This window comes from Varanus komodoensis, unplaced genomic scaffold (assembly GCF_004798865.1).
Source record: "Varanus komodoensis strain SLA01 unplaced genomic scaffold, ASM479886v1 scaffold26, whole genome shotgun sequence".
NCBI classification, from domain to species: domain Eukaryota; kingdom Metazoa; phylum Chordata; class Lepidosauria; order Squamata; family Varanidae; genus Varanus; species Varanus komodoensis.
This window is the reverse complement of record NW_025335684.1, coordinates 12,273,610-12,296,578: the sequence shown is the minus strand read 5'-3', so window position 1 is coordinate 12,296,578 and position 22,969 is coordinate 12,273,610. Positions and strand designations below refer to the sequence as shown.

General features: G+C 50.2%; 1 protein-coding gene across 1 annotated transcript in view; it reads left to right on the top strand.

The window, feature by feature from the left end:
- Positions 1–22,969, top strand: part of NTN3 (netrin 3) — an 89,640-nt gene that overhangs the window by 40,013 nt on the left and 26,658 nt on the right. Inside the window, exons 3-4 of the mRNA XM_044433548.1 lie at positions 15,590–15,739; positions 16,525–16,578. Of these exons, the coding sequence (XP_044289483.1) occupies positions 15,590–15,739; positions 16,525–16,578 (204 nt within the window). The remainder of the gene's footprint in view (positions 1–15,589; positions 15,740–16,524; positions 16,579–22,969) is intronic.

Genomic DNA, 22,969 nt, shown 5'->3' with positions numbered 1-22,969 from the left:
GGGATCTTATAGCAACTTATCGGTATGTGAAGGGGTGTCACATGGTGGAGGTCATGACCTGTTGTCCCCTGGGGTGGAGGGAAGGATGTGATCAAACAGGACAAAGCTAAAGGAACCAGGTTTCAGGTTGGATGTCTGGAAGTACTTCCTGACGGTTAGGACCCTCAGGATATGGAATGGGCTTCCGTGGGAGGTGGTGGAGGCCCCATCAGTGAGGGCGTCCCAGGAAAGTCTGGACAACTACATGATAGAGATTACAAGAGTGGAGCTGGCTTGTGCCAGGGGTCAGACTAGATGGCCCAGGAGGACCCTTCTGAATTGTCATGTTTCTATGTTTTGAGGTTGGGGAACATTCCCAGGCCTCCATGGAAGAGGTCTTCCCCTTCAGATATTTTCCCACACTTTCTTGTCTCTCTGCAAACCTTGGGGGGCCCTGAAGTCTTCCATGGGACCTTCAGGGGCCCCCAAGGAAGCCTTCCCAGTGTGGATGGAGGATTCCCAGGTGGATGGGACCTTCCCAGTGTGGATGGAGGCAGCTGGGCTGGCTGCTCAGGGTTGGGTGCTTGGAGGCCTGTGTGCACCTCTTTTCTAGAGGATGCATATATCGGCGCTGCTTCGGCAGTGCGGAGTTCTCCAGTCTGTTTCTCCTTGTTCTTTCTGGCAGCTCTTTCCCATAATTTTCTACAGGCCAGTGGCATGACTGATAAGACTGGTTTGTAGGCCAAGTCCACAGTAGTTAAGTTCACTCCTAAAGGGAAGGTTAACCCAGTTGTGGCTTGTGTTGGATGCCGGCTCCCCACATACCCACCCTGAAAGGCCATCTGGTGGTGGGGCACACACTGCAAAGGGCACCATGCCCCGTTTCCTCACAACACCCCCCTTGCACCCCCCCCGCCTTCCTCCCCCCTTGACATCCACGCATCCTCCTTAGCTCTCTGAAAAAGGGCCTCCTGTGGAATTGGGGTGAGCAGGAGGCCTCCCTTACAGAGGATAGCCTGCTTTTGGAGAGCAGTGCTCTGTTTTGGAGAGTCTTCTATCGGAAGGTGTCTTTTGTCAGAGAGTCATTTGAAAAGCAGACCAGCCCAAGCCTGGTTCCAAGACAAAGGGCCCCTGGAGGAGAGCCCGAGGCCTGAAGCTGCCCACCAACCCCTTGGCCAGGAGGCAGCAGACTGAGCCGGCTCATCAGCCGCCCACTGTGGGGATGTGTGAGGGATCTGCAAGTGGGTGAAAACCCAGGAGAGGTTCATGATTCAGCCACTGCACCCTCTCCCTGCGCCCTGGCCTGGCTCCCCGTGCTGACTTATCGCAGTGCAAGTGAAGGCCAGCTTCTGGCTGTGTGCACTTTAACTGCCAAGGGAATCTGCACACACAGGCATGCGGCTCTGGCATGGCTTGTGCAGAACCAGTCGACTGGCACACCTCAGATTGTGCCCCTCTGTGTAAATTGACCTATTCTGCACAACTTGTGCTTAGAACCCCTTTTTTATCTTATTTTATTTTATCTTATTTTGGCAGAGTGGGTGGCAGAGCTACTTGTGCAAATTTCACTGGTGCTTGTAAAAACGCTCCAGCTCCAGCCTGTCTTAGTGAGGAAGATCCATAGGATCAGAAGCAGGCAGGAAGGCAGCGGGGCTTGAGCGAGCCAGCTTCCCCTGCTTCATCTCATGCTGGTTCTCTCCCCTCTGGTGAGCTAGATCGTATTTCCACTCAATGCACCGTTATTACTTGCACCCGCACTGATACACCAGCAGCCGCAAACACTATGGAATTCTGTCCTCCACTCGGGTGATGCTTCCCCTCCGTTTCAGCCCAGCATTTACGGGTATCCTACAAGCCCGGGGTCCCCCCTTCCCCCCTCTGATATTCAACATGGGAAGCCCTGGGACATCGGGGGCAGCCTACAGCTCGGCCCCGCTCTCTTTATGCACCCCTTTTAGGTGGTTGACAGCTGCAGGAGCTTCTGTCGAGGGCCGCATGACTGCATCGCATGGGCTGCAAGTTCCAGCAGTCAGCCATGGTTGTGTGAAGAACCGCTTCCCCGTGCCTGCCCTGCAACCTCGCTCCCACCCCATTCACTGGAGCACCCTCACGCAGTGGGAAAGCCTCGCTCTCCAGACACCGCTCCCCCCCCACTAAGCCCGGGATCCAGACTGGATGTGGGCTAGCCAGATATTTCCTGACCTGGGTTCTCTGCACCGTTCTGAGCCTCTTATTTACCTTTCCCCCATCTTTCCTGGCATCACTGGAGCCCGGCACTGTGGAAACAGAAGCTCTTGTTACGTAGCTTAAGTTCTTTGCTCAGGATTTAGGCGTCTTCCTTGAAGATTTCCTACTTATCCCGTGCCACACATGCACACACAAACTGCTGATTGTGGGGAGGTGGGGGCGTCAGGAATCCACCCAAGAAGATGTTGGGCTGTCTGTGCAGGAACGGTGGCAGCGAGGAGCTGGTGGGGAGGCAGCTGGCAAGCTCCCCTCCACCCACTTCCCCCAGACCAGCGCTGGCAGCCGTTCAGTCTCCGTTCTTGCCGTCTTGCTTCTTTTTCTTCCTCGCCTTTTTTTGCCACATCCATTCTGTCTTCAGCAGTCTAATCTGGCGGTGCTGAAGCAGCAGCCCAAAGTCTGTCGAGGCAAGTCCTGCTTTGAGAGCCTCCCGGCAGGTAATTGCAGAGCATCAGGAAGCCACGGCGCATCTCCATTAAGAGGGGACGCGGCTGTGATGGATGGCCAAACCACAAGCCTGAATGCTCTGGGTGGGAGGCTGCTGGCGGTTCAGCTCGTGTGCGATTTCTCTGCTGGAACAAAACTGGCCAGTCCTGCAGAGCAGGGCAGCTCCCTGCCACCTGCCTGCAAAGCCCGAGACTGGGGCTGCACCGTCTCTTCCCGGTGCAGAGCTTGCCGGTGCCACCGCTTGTCTAAGAGCGCATTGTTCCAGGAAGGTGGACTGGGAGGCATGACGGAGCCCTCTTGGAGGATCCCCACCAGCCACGTCCTTCAAGCCTGGCTGGAGGAGAGCAGCCCAGAGAAAAGGGAGCCATCTGAACACCAAGCCGCCTCTCCTGGTGGCTTTTTTGCCACAGGGGAGATCCTGCCACGACCGCGCTTTCCTGCAGATGCTGTTTTCTCTGGAGCAGAAGGGGTGGATCCATTTCTTCCTGCAGCTGGCTGGCTGGCTGGCTGGCTTATTTATGTAAAACTTTTGTATAGCGTCCACTACCAGATAGTCTCAGGAGTGTCTTACAGTTAAACAAAGTAAAGCGCAGCATTCATTCTGTACCATAATGCCCCAATTAAAATCACAATACAAACCTTAAAACACTGGGAAATGTAAAAGGCTTTGGCATGGTGCCGAAAAGAATGAAGTGCCGGAGCCAGGCAAACCTCTCTGGGGAGCGTATTCCATAACTGGGGAGCCACCACAGAGAAGGTGGCTCCCCCGTTACCTTCCCAGTTACCTTCTCCAGGTAGCCACCCTCCTAATCTTCAAGGAGGCCTCCTGAAGAAGGACCTCTGAGCCAGATCTTAAGGTATGGGCACATAGGGAAGGAGATGCTCCTTCCGATATCCAGGTCCTATTTGTATAATGTCATTCAGTCAAATGTTTCCCTGGATAATTTACAGGGTGATAACAATAAAATGATCAGGGTTAAATCATATAAAATCAAAGTACAAAGACGGCCAGCTATTAAAAGCAGAAGCTTGGACAGTTCAAAAGCCAAGGACTCTAAAAACCTGGGGTGGAGGATAAAAAGGTGGTAAAGGTGGTAACTTTGTTTTTATCCCTGTGGGTTCAGATCCATGCGGGTTCAGTTTGTCAGGCCCAAAGAAGCTGCACCAGTTGAAATCCCTCCCCTCTCCCAACATGCCCATTAAAGGTAGAGGACGCCCATCTGCCTTTCCTTCTGGCCATACTACTTTCTAAGGATATACTACAAAGTTGTGCGAACCCTTGTGCTGTAAGGATTAAGGTGCTGGATGAGCACACGGGAGGCGCCGGTTCAAGCTCCCAGTTAGCCACGAAGCCCACTGGGCCAATCCCTTTCTCTAACCCAAAGGGTTGTTGTGAGCATAGGATGGTGCGTGGTGGCCCACAAACTTCAGCCAGATATCCTTGGAAGAGAGGCAGGATAGAATATGTAATAAATTAGCAATTACATAAAATTAGGTGATGGATGGTTTTCAGTGTACATACATTACAACGTATCTCATTTTATTTTTGTAAACTATGGTTATACTACTGTTACGTTAGTGTATTTTATTTCCTGTATTTTATTGTGCTTTTAGTTTCTTTGTTCACCACCTTGGGTGGACCTGGTCTAGCAAGGCAGTTTGCAGATATAAAAATAACAATTATAACTGCACAGCTGATGCAAAGAAAAGGGTGGGGAAGTGACTGGGTTTGCAAAAGCAGGAAGGTTTCCTGGTTTGCTTTGTTTCTGATGCCATTCAGAACATTTTCAGATTTCAGTTCTAATTCATTTTCTGCACCGCTGCCAGGAATTCAATCTATCCTTAAGACAGTTCCAGACTGTACTCGCAGCAAATCATGACGCGCAGGGAAGCGTCCCACTGCGTCTTGGTGCAACATCCCAAGGACGTCTGGAAGGAAAAGGCTGCATTAAAGCTGACAGACTAATACCTCTAGTGATCCCCCTGCCAACGGATAAAGTCTAAATTGAACCTGATAATATGGAAAAGCTAGGCATATGGAAAACCCAGGACGAAAGCTCAGACAGGGTTAATTGAACGGCTGCTGCTGAAAACGCCAACCCAAGGCACGGCTCGATATTAATCCCCATAATTTAAGTGGGGCCCTAAAATGTGCACCGAATCTCCTGGTGAGGCAGCAGCAGCTAAGCCCTCAGAAGCAAAAATGCCCCTCTGCTTGAGGTGCAAGGCAGTCTCTTTGGCACACGGGATGTGATGCTTCAGCCTCTGTGCTGGCCACTTGCGGCTTCAGCCAAGAAGCTGCCGCTCCGGCAAAGAAGGGCGAGTCCGGCCAGGGGGGGGGGGGGGGGCAGGGATGCGGGAAATAAGGTCTTCCTTTGAACCAATGCGCTCACTGAAAGTTACTTCTCTGGGGAAATGTGCACATCTCCAAGTTTTGCAAATGTCATGCTCCAGTCCAAAAATGTGGACAAAAAGGAATGAATTTGACAATGGTACAGACAAAAATCCGGATACTAGTGAAAGAAATGTTTGAAAATGGCATAATGCAGGGAAAATGCCTTGTAAAAAAATATGTGGTTTGCAAAGCAGAATACGCAAATGCATAGCATAGGACATGTCCTGTGAAAAGAAGAAAATAATTCTGTATGTTTGGGACAAACCAAACACAACATTGAAAAAATTAAGACTGGGGATGGGGGGGGGGGGGAATGGAGTGAAGCCAGATTGACAGATTCATCCATGCTCAGTCCAGAGGCAGAAGAAGGCAGCGCTGGCCATGTGCGTCTCCCATGAATGACCTGGACCTCTGCGTCTCCTGCCTCTTCGCCACAAGTGCAGGTGGAGGCAAGCGGGAGGTCCAGCACGGCCAGCTCAGGCTACATTTCACTAATTACGACCAGGGATGGATCCTCAGGAGAAAGGACAGACTGGCATGAAATGTACATTGCTGATTTACATGCAGAGCTGCAAATGTTTAGATGCTTGCTGTGTTGTGGCGGATTGTGACCAGGGGCCGTGGTCATTCTGCTGAATGAGCAAGTGCTCACTGCAGGTGGGGAACTTCAAACAGGTGGAGGACACACAGCTACCTTAGCTGAAGGATGGAACGATCTCCCCTAGGAAGTGATGGCAGCCAACCTGGAGGAGAAAGTTATCAGTGACCACTAGCCTGATGGCTATCTTGTACTTCCAGGATCGCAGTCAGGATGCCTCTGGGTGGGCAGCTTCAAAGGGACAGGTATCTAAGATCATAGCATCATAGGATCATAGCATCAGACAGTTGGAAGGGGCCTGGCAGACCATCTGGTCCAGCCGCCTGCTCCATGCAGGACTCAAGTCATCCATCCAGGTTTCAACCTGGCCTGACCCTGCTTAGCTTCCACAATTAGGAAGGAAACATAATCAGATACGTACATAATGCCTCTGACACTGGAGGTAATAGAGAGCCATCATCACTGCTAGTCGCTGACAGACCTATTTATTTATTTAGGGATTTATATCCTGCCTTTTTCCTACAAAGGGCTCAAGGCAGCTCACATCATTCTCCTCCTCCATCTTATCCCCACAACAACAACCCTGTGAGGCAGGTTGGGCTAAGAGTCTGTGACTGGCCCAAAGTCACCCAGCTGGCTCCATGGCTGAGCGGAGACTAGAACCCAGATCCTCTGAGTCCCAGGCCCACGCTCTTCACCACTACGCCACGCTGGCTCAGTATTTCCCATGAATTTGTCCAGTCCCCTTTTAAAGCAATCCACATAATTGCTAGCATTACATATTACGGCAGTGAATGCCATAATCTGGCCAGGTGGCGTGTGAAGAAGCGCATCCTTTTGTCCGTCTTGCATTTTGCACCGTTCACTCTCATGGGAAGCCAGACCGGATCAGCACCGTGCTCCATCCAGCCAAGGACGCTGTCCACACAGTGCCCGAGCTCCTCAGCAGCTGGCGCATGCAGGCACACTGCCTCTGGAACCTGGGCTGGCCTGTGGCCCACAGGGCTAGAAGCCGCGGATCGGGTTGGTCACAGAAACAGGTCTCAGGACTAGCAGAGCCTTGAGTCTGACTCAGCAGGTCTCTTCTCATGTTCGAAGTCTGGCCTTTTTGGAGTTGGGGTGTTTATGCATCCGTAATACGAATGGTACTTTTCCAGCACTGTTGCCTTTCTGTCTTACCACCAAAGCACTTGAACTCCATGTGTAGGAAGTTGTTGTCTTATTGACACAGCTTTGTACAGGGATGTGGGTTTGGAAAAATATCTATAACAAAATAGCCTTTCAGAGAATTTTCCACTACTAGATTTTTCCATGGGAAATTTTCCATTTCTATAAATGCATCATCATAAAACTAATTATTAACACAATGAATGGATACTAGTCCAATATCAGTCAAACTGAGTAGTTTTAAAGTTAGGATTATTATTTTCAAGTGACCACCCTTAGGAGGCCGGTAAGTGTGCCAGTGCATTAGGAATACGCACCAGTGTGTTTTCATCCCCTCCTTTTGAAACATAGTCGGCCTGCGAAGAATGCATGCTCCTGAGTTGTCATGTCCTAAAAGTTATTTACAAGCTTTCCAATGAAAATCATTTCCAAGTAAAGCTTTGAATTCATTTGAACATAACATTTACACCACATTAAGTGGACTTTATTGAGCTTTTATTCCCAAGAAAATATTTTTAGCAATTGGGCAGGGGGCGTGATTTTGTTTTAGTTGTTTATATATTTAACACGAGTTCCTTTTTTCCTTAAACAGAGAGAGAGGGAGAGACGTTTGTTTACTAAGTATGTCAAACTTGTGAAATTGGATCCCAGTCAGTTCAAGACATTGAGAAATGTTCCGATCCATTTTTTCCAGAGAACACACACCGCAGCTGGTGCGCAGGGCTTTTGGGCTCAGGGCAGCGATGTGGCTCACAGCCAGAGCTGGGGTCGGCACCCACTTCTATGGGCAGCCACAGACCCCCGCGTCGGGGCTGCCCTGTCTGTCCATCTAGCTGCAGGCGTCTTGGAAGCTCCTCCTGGTCTGGGAATCCCCTTGTCCTTTACACTAGTGGCTGAGTTGCTCGGGCAGGCAGAGGCCTTGCGCCCGTCCTGCCCGAGGGGTCCTGTGCACGGCGTGCTGGACCAGAGGGACCTTTGCTCCCCTCCGGCTGGGCTTTCCTTACATCCTGTTATGCACCAGAGCACTTGGGGCAGCTTCGGTTTGGAGCACCGGGGTAAATGAAGAAGCGGCAGCCGCTTCCCTGGTACAGCCAGCTCTGCCGGGGGAGCCCCCTGGCCCAGCATCCACTAACTGTGCCTCTGGCACAACTTGGCAACTCTCCAGGGCGCTCTCAAATCTGGACCCCTCCTCATGTTTCTCCTGAAATTTTACTCGTGCGGCACACTGTTCTGTGATATGGTGCGGGCGTGCAGGAGTGTCCATTGGTGCCTCCTTCCTTCACAGTAACATAAAGTGGCATTTAAAACCCACAACAAGCCTTGTGACAATAATATCGCATTTCTTTTTGTGTGTGTCCAACGAATACACTGATTCCTCTCCACGAGTCAGTGTGGACCAGTAAATTGTCCACAGCATAATAGTAGCCCATGCGCAAGGCGTGAGGAAGCTCCCCCGCTTCCCGGATTGTCTCAAGCGGCCCCTGCCTGCACGGGGAAGCGGCGTCTCTCTTGTGAGGCAAGCCGGTGGGGTGGGGGCATCTTTATGGGTGTGCAACTTAGAGGGCTGGCCTTTGGGGCAAAACCGTTGGCCTTTGTCGCACCCTTACTGAATTAGGCTACATTGATTCGCTTCTTTGTTTATTTATATGCTGCTTTCCCACACTCTTGTGGCCAAAGCAGTGTACATTATATCTGATTATCAAGAATAAAGGTAGCATTGCAGGATATAAAGAAACACATGTATCAGTGGCCATGTCAATAAGCCAACAGGGCTATAAAGGTGATCAATGAATCACAGAACTGCTGCCTGTAACCCTCTGAACTTGGATGACAGAAGGAATGCGAAGGCAAAGGCCTTGAGTTTGGTCATCTTGGATCAGGAGGAGAGGAGGCTGAGGTGTTCCTGGGCTTTCACGCCTGTGGTGTCTCTCCCCGTCCCTCTCCACCTGCAGAAGTCCATCTTGGGAGTCTTGACCAGGGTGGTTCTTCCTGCACCAGCTGTGCGGGTAAAGAGGGCACTCCAATTCAGAGTCCCAGCTTCAAAGTTGCCACACGTTTCCAAGGTTGGAGCTGGCTCTCTGAATGTTCTTGGTGGTCTCTGTCAGGCATTGGAAGCTCCCTGAAGCCGCAGCAGAAGCAACGAGAGCAAAGAGTATTGCCTTGGACCCCATTCAGAGCCATGAAGCAAGTTCATCACGACGCGTTTCAGTCCCCTCGGTTTACGTGAAGAATGGCTAATTCTGGAGCCATCTTGATTAAGCCAATAATCTAACTCAGCTGCTTAAAACCACCATGCAGCTGATGTACAGGGCAGTGAGGGAGCTTACAAAATAGAAGAGTCACTGAAATTTGACAAACCCCTACATCTTTGCAAGTTTCCCTCTATTAGGGAATAGATACAGAAAATACGGAAAATTGGAGAAATGTTTTTTAAAATATATATAGCTTTTTTTTCAAAAAAAATAATAAGCCAAATTTACAAATTAAAAAAGGAGGCAGGCTTGTATCCAACTGGCTTCCCTTTAGCCATATTTATGTAAACAGCAATATAATGTAGATTGAGATTAAGTTGGATGGTTCAGAAATGTCATCTAAGATCATACAACATAGATTTCTCATGTTTCTATCCAATGTTTATACTAGTTTATAGTTTAACGTTTAGATTTAGATTTATTCTCGGCATTTTTGTATAATTTTTTTAAAATAAAAACAATGGAGAAACCTTAAACTGAAATGTTTTTGAACAATTAAAACTATCAGATTAAGCAGATAAGTTCAACATTAATCAGGAGGGTGGGGAAAAAAAATCAACAATAAACATGGCCATCCACCAAGAATAAAACCAGTAAAAAAAAGTCAGTTAAACCAAAGACCTTTGTAAGGAATGGATTGGAACCAGATTTGCAGTAGTTGCATTGAAGTCAATGGGGCTTAAGTTAGCGCCATTGCTTTCAGTTGGTCTGTTCTAAGCGAGAAGGATGAAGTCTGGATTTATTGACAACAGCAGCGAGAGTAGGACAACAATGAATAAAAATATCTTAACTAAGATTTCCAAAAGGCAAGATGAAAAGGGTGATAAGCCTCTTTTAGGGGGGAGTTGTTAAACGATGGATGCTACCACTGGATGTTGGACCGAAATGAAAGAAAACGTTCTTCTCCGAGCTATAATGGATCGACAGCTGACAGGTGGCACCTGAGCTGAGGGCTCCCTCGTTTGCCTTGTACAAGATGCCACAGCAAGGCTGCCAGCCGGTGATCTCTTGTGCCACGGGCCTGGAGGCTTCCCCCGGGGGCCTCGCAAGCAGTTTGGCCTGTGGCCTCTGGCCAGGCTGCTGCCTGTGCTGCTCCAGTTCAAGGTTTGAGGCTGACCTGTCCGCATGGCTGGAGCCATCGTGCAGAAGTCCAAGGAGGTGCCCGTCTGCACGTCCATCATAACCGCCCGGTGCTCGTGCCACTCCTGCGCCACCTCAGCAAAAGAAAGCGCGAAGGAGACAGACAGTTGCCTCGCTTTGGCACTTGCGGATGCTCCTGTCTGTGTTCACGGGAGCAGTCGTTCCTGTTGTTCAGACGGAAATGCGCCAGTCCTTCTGGCCCCAGTGGGAGACATGGTGCTAGGCAGCTGGTGCGCCTGCCACTCGTTCTGCAGCCCAGATGCTGAGGGCGACGCCAGGGTCCTTCTGCTCTTCTGTCTCAGAGTTCTTTATCTTTCCTCCAGACTTGGACCAATTTAAAAACAGAGGACACTTTGCTCTAGAGCAGGGGTGCAGGCCCTCTTTCATCCTGAGGACCAAACCCCGTTTCGGCGAAGTTCTCAGGGCCACATGCCAGGACTGAAGACAGAAGGGGTGAGCCAAGATACTGGCCTATTTTAGCATACATCTCCTCCTCCCAGTAACTAAGATGAGGATAGCACCAAAAGCCTGGGGGTCAGTGAAAGCAGCGTGGGAACAGGAGAGGTGGTGTGATCGTCTGGAGAGCCTTGGAGGACCAGACTGGCCCTCCCAGTGGGCCACCCTTTGCTTGCAGTGGGCCAGCTGCAGGCCGCAGGCCTGGGGTTCAACACCCCGGCTATAAAGAACAGCTGTGAATTGCCCAGAGAGCTTGGGCATTACAAATAGAGAACTGCTATATGTAAAGAAGGGCCCGTGGCCACCCTACCAATATTCCTGTGCGGAAGGAAGCGTGTTGCCCGCCTTCTTGGCACCAGAGCATGTTGTGGCTGAAGGATGGCTTGACATCATCTGAGGACTCCGCCACCCGCTGCCACATGGTATCCCAGCTGAGCCCCCCCGGAGACCTTCGTCAGAAACACGTCCGTTTCCCATCCTGGCCAGGATCTGATAAGGCCCGTGGCATCTGTTCCCCATTAGGCGCCGTGGACTCGCGCCTTGCTGTGTTCAAGAGAGCCCTTGCGCTGGGACACGGTGCTTTGGCAGGATCCCATCTGGTGAAAATTAGGGAAACGATAACATCTCTTTTTGGGGGGGGACATGTGCGTGTGTGTATTTTTGTTTGGCTTTGGAATCATGTTTGACTATTACACTGATGGAAACCATGATATTTCTCTCTGCTTTCCCCACCCCTGCCCCACATTTTAAACAGGCCCTAGTCCAAGACCATATGATGGGACTCTCATCACGCTAAATCTTTTCTCTCCTTCTTTTCAGCCATTGAACACCGTTGCCAAAAGTGAGGGTGCCCAGATTTCTGGGCTGTGAATCTGTTAGCTATTTCATTAACTCCCAAGTAGGGTGGCTGTCCTCTTTTACAGAGAACAGTCCTCTGTTTCGATGACATTCTCTATTTGAAGGGTTCCCTGTAGTTGGTATACGGAGAAGAAATTTCAGAAGGAAGGGCTGGGCCTTCAAGTTGTCCATCAACAGCCAGTAACTACACGAGTCGCATGCTGACCGTCTTCTACTCTATTCCATTCAAAATATTACAGTTTTTTCTACATATAAAGTATTTTTTTCCTCAGGTTGGTGATGCTTTCCTTCTTTTCAGGGCAATTTTCACAAGTGATTCCCCTGACCTGAAGGGATCCAGAATATGTCTGTGAACATTTCTGTGTGCAGGACAAGAATCCAAGCTGTGGTGAAGGACAGTGTAACATTGGCCTGGCCAAAAATAGCGAGTTCACACCACACAATTAAGGCATTTTGGTTCCCAGCTCGAGGCAGGCAGATGCTTTCTACATGGCAAAGCAGTATTTCCAGCTTGAGGGAGGGGCCAGGTTTTTGTGTGCAGTTCTAGGCCTAGGAATAAGTAGAGTCTATTTTCTTGTAAAACCACCCAGAGAAATTTGGTATACAGGTAGTATAGAGATGATGATGATGATGATGATGATGATGATGATGATGATGATGATGATGATTTCTTAGGGCTCATCTTAACATGCATCAGAATGAGGGGAAGTGGAGATTGAGAGAGATCATTACTCAGAGATCAAAGACAGAATACAAAATAATGGAATAGACAGACAGATGCTAAGATTTGAAATCAGGACCTTCATGAAATCAGGAAGCACATCCTGACAGTCAGGACCCCGAGGGTGTGGAATGGGCTTCCACGAGAGGTTGTTGACGCCCCATCGGTGCGGGTGTTCAAGGACAGGCTGGATATGCACATGGTGGGCATGTTGTGAGCGGAGCCGGCTGGTGCCGGAGGTCAGACTAGATGGCCCGGGAGGCCCCTTCTGACTCGCTCTGTTTCTATGTTTCTATATGGGCTTTCTGAGCTGGTAGGCTGGATCATGCCCCTTTAGACCTTTGGTGGGGGAATCGCCATTTTTTCCAGTGCTCCTGTCTGAACTGCTGGCAGGCTTGGGGGAACTTCCTCCAGCCAGCGGGCTGCATTCGATCCAGGAAAGCCCTCCGGCTGCGGAGATCAATGTTCCGCAGGCCATGGCAACTCCTTGCGCCCTGGTCCCCCAGCCTGTGCTGGTGCTGCCAAGAACCCTGGGGCCAGAGCAGAGCTGGAGCCAGGGCCAGCTCACCCACCCGAGGCTCAGTAAAACAAGCGAGATGGGCTTCCTCACATCCATGCCCCCCCGGCTGTTCCTCCCATGCCCCCCTCAACTCTCTGACTGGAGAGGGGCCACTCCCGGGGGGCCTTTACAACACAGGCGTCCTTTACAACACAGTTTTTCCAAAGTTCTTTTGATTCCTTTCCGCTTTCCTCCTATCATCCCTTCCTCTCGCAAGGTTGCATTTTGGTACCTTTAATGAGCCTTAACACACTTTCCCTTCCACTCTGGCTTGTCCGTTGCTCCTGAGAGGCGGGAGATGAAGGTTGCACGGAAACTTCTACCATTTTCCACATGAGCCAGACTATCACACTCCAGCACACACACAGAGGAACAAAACTGGCCATTGCCGTTGGTTCAGAAGCTCTAACCTCCAGGAGCTTAACCCAGAAAATGAATGCTTGGAAGGCGCAAACTTCAAGCGAAGATTTTCTTTTTGCATGTTTGTTTTTATTTTAAAGAAAAGCATAGCAATCATCTGGGTGCATAATCTTGGAATGGCCAATCATGATTCACACTTGTCCACAAAAAATCAGTATGGGATTCTTTTCTAGGGAAACTCAGGTTCTGTGTTTGCAGCCAGAAAGTTGTTGCCTACAAGTGTTCCCTGGAGGAACAATGGAGTTTGCATTGTTTCATTGTTTCAGGAGTAAGCCCATCACAACAGTGCAGCTCAGATTAGCCCTAACTAACCTACATTCCACTTAAGTCCCATTCACTTGAATAGGTCTACTCTACCTGGATCCAGTCCATGCTTAGCACAGGTGCCAACAGCTTGACCTTGGAACACTTATGCTTGCAGCGACACACATCCCATCAATGAAAACATCTAGCAGCAACAATCATTTGAGACCCTGTCAGTGTCCCAGCAGCCCGTAATTCACCCGTGGTGGCCAGCAGTTTCATATTCAGTGCTGGCAAAGGCAGCCTATGGCTGTCTCCCCAGACGGGGTCCTGCTGCTGTCCACGAGAAGCTCTCGTTAGCGCAGGCAAGTCCCTGCGTGCCGACAAGGGGGCCGGCGCAGTGGGTGGATCCGCTCCCTTGCTGGCCTGGCTTCCCTCCCCACAGATCTTATTCTTTCATTTACTGCTTGCCATGTCTTATCCATTACTCCGCTTTCAAAGAATGCGGTGTCAGAACTGGAGAATTTCATAACTGGAAAACAGCTGTACTCAAGATTCTCCTGCAAGATCTGAAATTGCTTATCAAGTTTTGGAAAGTGCCAGAAAAATCAATGTTGGTGGATCACTGTTCACACGCGTGGAAAAAGAAATGTATTTGATCTCCTAAGGGATGGGTTTACATTCCGAAACCATGGCTGGCTAATCAGCTGGTGCTGTAAAGGGACCAAGGAACACGTGCTCTTTCTGGAGGCTGCCGCTAAGAGTTGGCGGCTTCTCCGTTACTCTAGCGGAGTCATGTGAGAGCGGGGAGCTTTCGCAATCCTAGAATCCAGTGGGGTCACCCCATGAAGCTGGCTGGTAGGAGATTCAGATCAAAGGAGGGACACCCTCACACAGTGCAGAGTTAAGCTATGGAGCTCACTTCCACAGGGTGTTGAGACAGTCACTAATTTGGACAGCTTGAAAAGGGGGTTGGACGAATTCATGGCAGAAAAGCCGGTCAATGAGTACTAATCCTGACAGCTCCGTGCCACTTCCCGTTTCAGGGGCAATATGCCTGTCCATGCCACTTGCTAAGGAACATGGGTGGGAGGGAAACGCTATGCATGGCTGCTCCTGTGCTCTTAAGCTGGGATTGGAGGAAGTGAATGCAAAAACAGCCGAAGGGAGCGATGGAAGAACGTGGCGGCTGGAGGCAGGTTGCGAGTTCGCAATGAAAGAATGGGAGAACGAACGGCCTGCGATGGGGAAGGAGGCTGGGAGAGGCGAGGGCCTCAGGAAGATGGCTGACGATGTCCAGCTGAATTGCGGCTCCTCTCCGCTGCACCTTCTGGGCTGCTCAGGTGCTCATAAGTCTCCAGCTCTGGCGCCTTCTGAGCATCAAGGGTGCAACGAACAGCACGGACCCCTTGTTCTGTGTCACGAGTCTGTCTCTTCCCTTTTCACTCCCCAGCAGATCCAAGTGAAGGGTTTCTGACGACACTCTTTCCCTGAGTTAGGTCGCCCAGTTGAGGCTGACTCTGCACTACAGTGCGGTTAATGTAACAGTTGTCAAGCATCCGTCAAGTGGTCCCTTGTAGAGTTAGTTCTTTCCCATACAAGGAGATGATTCCAAGATGATTCCCCCCCTCCCATTCCCGCCTCTATCAAACAGAGTTGGTTTCGGGGAGTTTTGCACTGCTTGTAGGCCAGGTAGTGGAAATACCGGACATCCCTTCATGGTTTGCTCACTTGATCTAATGTTAGACCACCGGGCTGACAAAGCTGCAGCCCTCCCCGTCTTACCCTCTCGGTTCCGTGGCCTCTTCCCCCAAGCCAGGGCCCGTCTGTTCTCTCTGGACACCTGGCTTCTCCCACCGCTCGCCGGCCGTGCTAATTCAGCTGCGCATTCTGAATCCGCCTCTTCTTGCAGTTCTCTTCCAGGCTCTGAAATCTCCCCCTTGGAGCACTGTATGTTGGGAGAAGGGATGCTTGGTTCTGGCACGACTCAGCGTCTCACACAGTGTCATTGGAAGAAACGTGAATGTCTTTGTGCATGATTGCAATGTCCCACTCTTGACTTTGTCTCCCCTTTCTCTCTGCTCTCCTGCCACCTTCCCCTTCCTCTTAGCATGTGACTGTCACCCTGTTGGTGCAGCTGGAAAAACCTGCAACCAGACGACTGGCCAATGCCCTTGCAAAGATGGGGTGACAGGGTTAACCTGCAACCGCTGTGCCAAAGGCTACCAGCAGAGCCGCTCACCAGTCGCTCCGTGCATTAGTGAGTATCATTGCTCCTCGGCTTGGCTGGCACTGTTGGCAGGAGGCGGATAGAGGGTCACTCTTTCCCCGAGGTGGCTGCCGAGGTGACGCATATGAGAGAATGCTCTGCTTGAGAGCTGAGCGGGCCTGAAATGATCACCCTGCTTCCCATGAAATGTTCCCTACGCAGGTGAGCTTCTCCCAGGTGTGGGACCTCCCTCAGGGACCGTGCTGTTCCACAAAGCCACCAAAAGAAATCCCTTCCATCCATGACATTTATATTGCTCCTCCTGAGCAAGTGCTTGGAGGTCAAGGTAGAGTAGCCACTTATAAATTGCCAGAATCAGGGGCATGCATTACCAGATTGGAAGGCAAAGGAGAATGGCATTTTGCATACAATTTGCATATGCTAATTCATAAGTGCCCATTTAGAACCCAGTTTTGGAGAGTCAATGCCAGGCAGAGTAAGCATATGAACTAGCATATAGCATATATTGTGCATGTATGTATTTATGTATATGTCTTAGGCCCCACATTTTTGGTCAGTTATTGTCCTGCTCCTTCTCTCCCTTGTATGATGTTAACTCTGGGAAGCAGGGAGAGCGTGGCTGGTGCTCCCTTTTAGTGGCGAGCAAATAGCGGAAGACTGCAGAAACTCTCTGACAGCGACGCTTCTCCAAGGGCCTGTTCTGAGACACAGACACCTGCACAGCCCCTCGCGTCAATCTTTCCATCTGCCAGGGATGGGGAAGGGGCAGGGAGCGTGGGCCAGCCAACTAAGAAACCCCACCCTTTCTTTTCCAGAGATTCCTGCCATCAACCCAACCTCTGTGGTCACCAGCACAGAAGAACCAGCAGGTAAGCGATGGATTTCACTTTCTAGGTTTATGTATGACATCTACTTCCTGTTCCCAAAGCACCCAGTTTGTCTTTCAGTTTATCCTTGCAAGAACAGTCCTGTGAGGTAGGTCACCTTGAGAGTTGCTGCCTGGCTTGGCATCACCCAGTAAGCTTCATGGCCAGGTGGAGAGTCAAGCTGCATCCCAGCCCGGCACTCCATCAGCTACACCACTCTGGCTTTTGCTATAACGGGCAATCAATAACACGGATACTGCCCTGGCACGGAAACTGTATTTATCTGTAACTTGAAGGATCTTTCCAAAGCTCTGGTATGATTTTGTCCTAGAACTTTAACAACCCTTGGTTTCTTTGCAAAGTGGGACTGATGCACTGGATATCCTCCCTGTTTTTCATTTCCCATGTTTAGAGATGCTGCATGTGTGCGATCTGTTGCTACGTACGTTCAGTTCTGTTGGTGTGTTTGTTGCAGCATTTTTCATGTGCAGTTTCGCAGAGGCCTATGTTGGCTTGTGTGGTTCGGTAGTGTATCACACAACAGTTCAAACCAGTCACACGAACAGACGTAACTAGATTGCATTTCACAGGGTTTTACCAATGCGCACGTACTCATCAATGACACGGGGGAGGCATGAATCAATTATAGAAATCATGCGTACTCTGTTCTGAAATTATTGCTAGAAATCCTCCTGTGTGAATTAGGAGGAGCAGAAAGCCAGGCAGGGTAGACAAGAGGAACTATAAAGGAGCACAGAAAGGGCTGTCAGCAGATATCACAGAATCACAGAATAGTAGAGTTGGGAGGGGCCCTGAAGACCATCGAGTCCAACCCCCTGCTGTTGCAGGACACCCATGTACACCATCCCACTCAGGTGGCTGGCCAGTTTCTCCTTGAATGTCCCCTGTGTGGGAGAGCCCACCACCTCTCCAGGCAGCTGGTTCCACTGTCACATTGCTCTGACCATGAGGAAGCTTTTTTTGAAGTCCAGCCTGAATCTGGGTTGCCGCAACTTGAACTGATTATTCCACGTCCTACACTCTGGTATCAGCAAGAAGAGATCTTGACCCTCCTCTTTGTGACAGCCTTTGAGGGACTTATGGAGGGATATCAGATATGACTGACTAGAGAAGACTGAAACCCCAAAATGAAGGAATTGGCCGATTTTACTGAGTCATAAGCAGAACCGGCACAGCAAATCAGACCAGGCTCCTAACAAAACAAAAGCACTCCAACTGCCAAACGTGTCAGCTTTTCTCTTGGCTCCACCGAAAGGCCACCTTCTGCCTCCTCTTTTTGGCTCCTCTTTGCACCCAAGGCTCTCTGATGCACCCAAGCCAAGATGATCTCTGCATCCTGACTCATCCTAGTTGCTGAGGCACCGATTGCGTTAAAGTTCTAAAGACAACAGAAGCCTTACCTTGCAGCCCTTTGGTGTTCTCTCCCGTCATTTCTATCCAAAACTGAGTTCATTCTTCAGGTGCTGATCCTCAGCAGAAGTGAAGGGACTCCAAGTTTTGCAAACTTACCAGGAAGAAAAAGCTACTTAGAGGGGGGGAAAAAAATCTTAATTAAGCTTCCAAATAGCCTGAAGTGCCTGATCCTGCCTAATCTCAGATGCTAAGCAGGTCAGGCCTGGTTAGTATTTGGATGGGAGACCTGAGCCCTGCAGTGAGCAGGGGGTTGGACCTGATGGCCTCCCAGACCCCTTCCAACTATATGATTCTATGCTTGTGGGAGGCGGGAGACTTCAAAATCTCCCACTGAGGGCTGAGCAGGCTCCCTATCTGTCATGGGCCCGGAGCCGAAGCACTCATCCTTGGAGAATGCCAAGCTCTTGTCCTCTGAAGATGCAACTCCAAAGCTACTGGTCCGGGGAGAGGACTCTGCCATGGAAAGTCATCAGGAGGCTTCGGTCTCCTCAGGGTCACTCTTCCAGAGAGACTCCAAGGGCCAGCCCCTTTGCCTCCAGAGCAGATCGCACCGCCGTCTCAGACTGTAAGGACTTAGGCCACAAGGAAAGCAGAGTTGCACCGCCATTGCTGAAACAGGCCAGGCTGCTTTACCAGGCAGTGCAGAGCTGGGGGCAGCTAGTCGGCTTCAGCCCCCCCCCCCCTTTTGAGCCCCCGCCCTGCCGCCTGCTGAAGGACTGCAGGGACGGTCCCCTCCCGCTTCCAGTTCCAGCTCCTCTCAAAATGGTGGTGGTGCTGATCTTTACCCATCCTGCTTCCTGAGACCCGACCTGCCGATTGACTTGCTGCTCGGCATCTGATCTATCGGCAATCCTTGCAACCCAGGGCAAGGTGCTGGCAGAACCCACAGCCTGAAATGGCACAGCAGATACAAAATGCTGAGTTTCTGCGGGTGGGTGGGGAGCCTGACATCAGAAGGGAAGGGAAGGGAAGGGAAGGGAAGGGAAGGGAAGGGAAGGGAAGGGAAGGGAAGGGAAGGGAAGGGGAGTATCCTGACAGAGGGCATGGCCAGCTGTCTGGATGCCACACAGCCAACATTTCTGCACGACCCCCTAGTTCCCCTGCTCCCATGCTTGCAAGGATCCCTTCTGCCTGCCTCTGTGTCTCTTGCACCCTCACTGTCTATGGAGAGGTTCTCCCCCGTGCATCATCTCCAGCCTGGGCTCAGCATTGCCCTGTAATAAGTCATCTGCTGGAATTTTAATGTTGGAAACATGTCTAGCACCAGATTTTTCTGGAAAGGAAAGGTGAGAGTAGCCAGGTTTCCTTCAACTAATTTTTTTAATGTGCAAATGAGGTTTTAAATCCTATTTATTCTTGGAAAATGACCAAAGAAACTCAACAAGGGTTCTTTAGGGGTTTGAAACAAAATTCTCTGAAAAGGAAAAGAAAGAAGACAAACAAGCGAGCCAGCAGCCCTCTCTCGCTCGGGCTAGCACCAGCGCTGTCCCTCCGAAACCTGGCGAAGGGCAGGGCTTTCGTGGAGGGGGAGGCTCTCCCGTGCTGCCTCCTGCAAATGCCTCAGCCATTTGCAAGAGCTTTCTCTTCGGCTTCTTGTTTGTCAGGTGCAACCGCTGCACTGGACCTGCAGCAAAATGCTGGAGTGCGGAGCGTTTCCATTCAAGAGTCCAGCGAGGCCGGCCCTTTCACAGGATGCTCCATTCCTGCCCTGCCGTCCCAGAATCCCCCACCGGAAAGTCCATTAGCATGCCACGCCCCCTGGGCCTGCTTCGCCTGCACGGGCAGAGGAGGCTGCTGACTCCTGTGTCAGTGGGGCTCCTCATCCATTGCAGCTTTTCTTTTGAGCTTTATGGGAGCCAGCCCAGGTGGTGAACCCATTTTGTGGGTGGAGGCCAGCACTACAGATAGCACCTACAGTGCTCAAAAGAAAAGCTGCAACTTGGAGAAATGAGTTTGTCGTTCGGATCTAGGAAGGCGGAAGCTTGGTACTGAAATCTTAGCTCTCTCTGTGTGTGGAGCAGGTACTTGCCTGAAGCCTGTGGGATCCAAAGCATGCTGGGCAAAGGAAGCGTTTCCGTTAAGGGCAGGGATGCTTCCGAAAGTCCTCTTCACCCAGATTTATCTGGATGTATCCTTCAGGATAAGCGATATGCATCCAGTGTAACCTGAAGGATGTTATCTGTCCTTCAGGATGAGATGCCTGGGAAGAGGAGGATGCCTGAATTCTGCAAGAGCACAGCCCTTTTCAACCGTGTTGCTTTCTCGTGCCAGAGTCACCCAACCTGGGCATGAAAGAATCCACCTAAACCACGTGTTGTCCCTCCAACCTGAAACCTCCACTCCCAAAAGTGCCATTCGGTTTAGCACCGTGTCCTCATCCTTCACCCTGTTCCTCCAGCCCTTTAGCACAATTGCTCCTTTGTGCTGGGGATCGTGTGGGAATGTGCTTTTGATTTGCCCCGTGGCTTCTTGGCTGAATTGCTCATGAAAACTCTCCTCTCAGTCTATTGTTCTTCCCTCTCTCCCCGCTAGTTAGGTACAAGGGGAGAGAATTCAGCCTTGACCTTGAAATGCATTGGTTGCCTCCACGGTCTCCTCCCTTGCATTCCACTGCCAGGCTTAGGCAGAAAAGAGTCCACGGCCGGAGGTGCAGGACGTTCTCCTGAATAAACGTGTCTTGGATGGCACCCTAGCACATCAACACTTGAGATTTAAATTCCTTGTAATCTGCCGTCAGGCAATTTAGGAATATAATAAATGAGAAGTTCCTGACAGTCAGCCCGAGCTTCCAGGTGGTCCATCTTACGCTTGTTCTCTTAAATGACACACGCACCGTGGTTGCTCTCCTCACCCCAATCCACTACCTGCAGGGAGGAGGTTGGGATCGGGGCAGGAGCAGGGTGAGTGATCTGGGTGAGGGGTGAAAATCCAATGGATTTTTTCCAACTTGGCCCCATGGATGCCATTCAGTCAACTCTGCACTGGTGCCAATTTGACCTGACATGTTTTGCCATTTAATTTTATTGTTTAAGCTGGGTAACGAGTGCAAAATTCAGGCCTCCATCCAGCAATTTGCAATGGGTGTAAATCTATGCAAAATGGAGGCCCAAGTTCGCTGCCAGAAAATTCAAGCTAGCCAGGGTGGGCTGCATTCATACGCAGGGAGAGGAAGGTGTTTCTATGCGTCTCATGTTAAATGCTGCCACAAGGAAAATGAGAAGAGCAACACAGAATCAAATGTCATGACTGGGTCGCCGTTTGTACAAATTATACCAGAGATGCAGAGTTCTTGGCCTCAGAACTGTGTAAACAGTTTGAGCAATTTTTGAGAAATTGAACCTCCCCACTAAACTTGGCCTGTGTTTGGACATCATGTCAGAGATGCATTAAAAGTCTGTGGCTTGCACGCAGAAGCCGCGTCCCAGAGTTACACATCCCTAGGAGGATTGCAAGGGAAGCAGGGTGTGCTAGACTTTGCGTTACCAGTCATCCCTTGACTGCTGGTGTGGTTCTCTTTTGTGTGATCTGGTCTCCTTCCCTAATTTTTTCTATGGTACTAGAGCAGTGTGGGAATTGGCCATTTACTTCCCGTACGATGAGTAGCCAGATTTTTATCCATGCTTAAATGGGACCAGCTTTCCCAATGAGTTATTTAAATTATATCTGAGTGTGCCAACAGCCTCTCAAAATTCCTCACCTTATTTGTGGGCAGAGAAACTGGGGGCAGAGATGGGCAAGCAAGCAATTTTTGTGATTGCCCAAATTCTCCGAAAACCAGTGGGAAGCCTGCTTTGCCCCATTGTCCACTGTTTTCATTATGTTCAAATGGGGAAAGTGCAGATTTCAAATAGCATAATGCAATTTTTAAAACAAAAGTATACCCAAAATGCACTCCTTACCCCAAAGAGGAACTCATAAAATGTGCATTCTTCTTACAGCGATTGCGAGTTTTGGTATTTGCAAGGATTTGCCCTTTCTGTTTGTGTTCGCTTCTGGGACGGGATCGTGGCATGTTTGCACGATTTGCAAACATTAACAAAACTCTCATACATTCCCAACTGGGGGCACCATTTTGCTGACTTTTTCCAGGGGGAGGAGAAATTCTCCAGCAGCTTCTGCGTGCGGAAGGGCATGGTGGGCGCTGGCCATGAGCAGCGGCGTTCATTTTTCCCGTGGCTCCCGCCAACCCACTCCATTGCCGCTGCAAGCAGCAGACAACAGCGACTCTGTTGCCAGGCTGGCCCATGTTTGGCACTCCCCTGATGCCCTCGGGGCCTTTATCGCCCATCCTTAGCAACGAAGAGAGGAGGGCGAGAATTCCAAAAATATTCCCCTGGTCTTAATTTCCTGACAAGAAGGATTGTGGGGAATACATTCATGGCAACTCACCAGGTTGCTCCCATACTGAACCTCCCCCTCCTCCTGTTCATTTTTGGCCGTTTGGCATCCTAATTAGGAATATCAAAGAGGGGATACTTCAGGAAAGCAGTGGGTGGAGGTGTGTAATTGCTTTCTGTAAATTTTCATTCCAAGATCCCTTCAGAAAGGAAAGATTCAAAACTTTTGCTGAAAATACATTGAGGGCTCTTATAAAAGCCTGAGTTGGAAAAATATAAAACAAACTAGACGAGAAACCTCGGCACTTTATTTTACTTTCAGCAAAGGAAGTCTGCTAAGTGGTCCATAGAATTATCTGTGGTTTTCTTTTTATAAACCCTGTTTCTAGCTTAAATATGTGCAGCACAAAGTCTTCTGCTGTTTTCCAGGGTGCACATCCAGGAAAGAAGCAGCGGTGAGGGTGGAGGCGGGCTGCTCTGCGGGGCGATAAAAGCTGGATGTGCAGGTGCCCCATGTGCGCGTTGACGTTGCCACATGGCAAAGGAGGGTTCAGACTTCAGGCGGCCTCATCTGTCCATCTCTCTGAGCAAAACAAGTGGTTCTGGCAATTTTTATCTGGTAG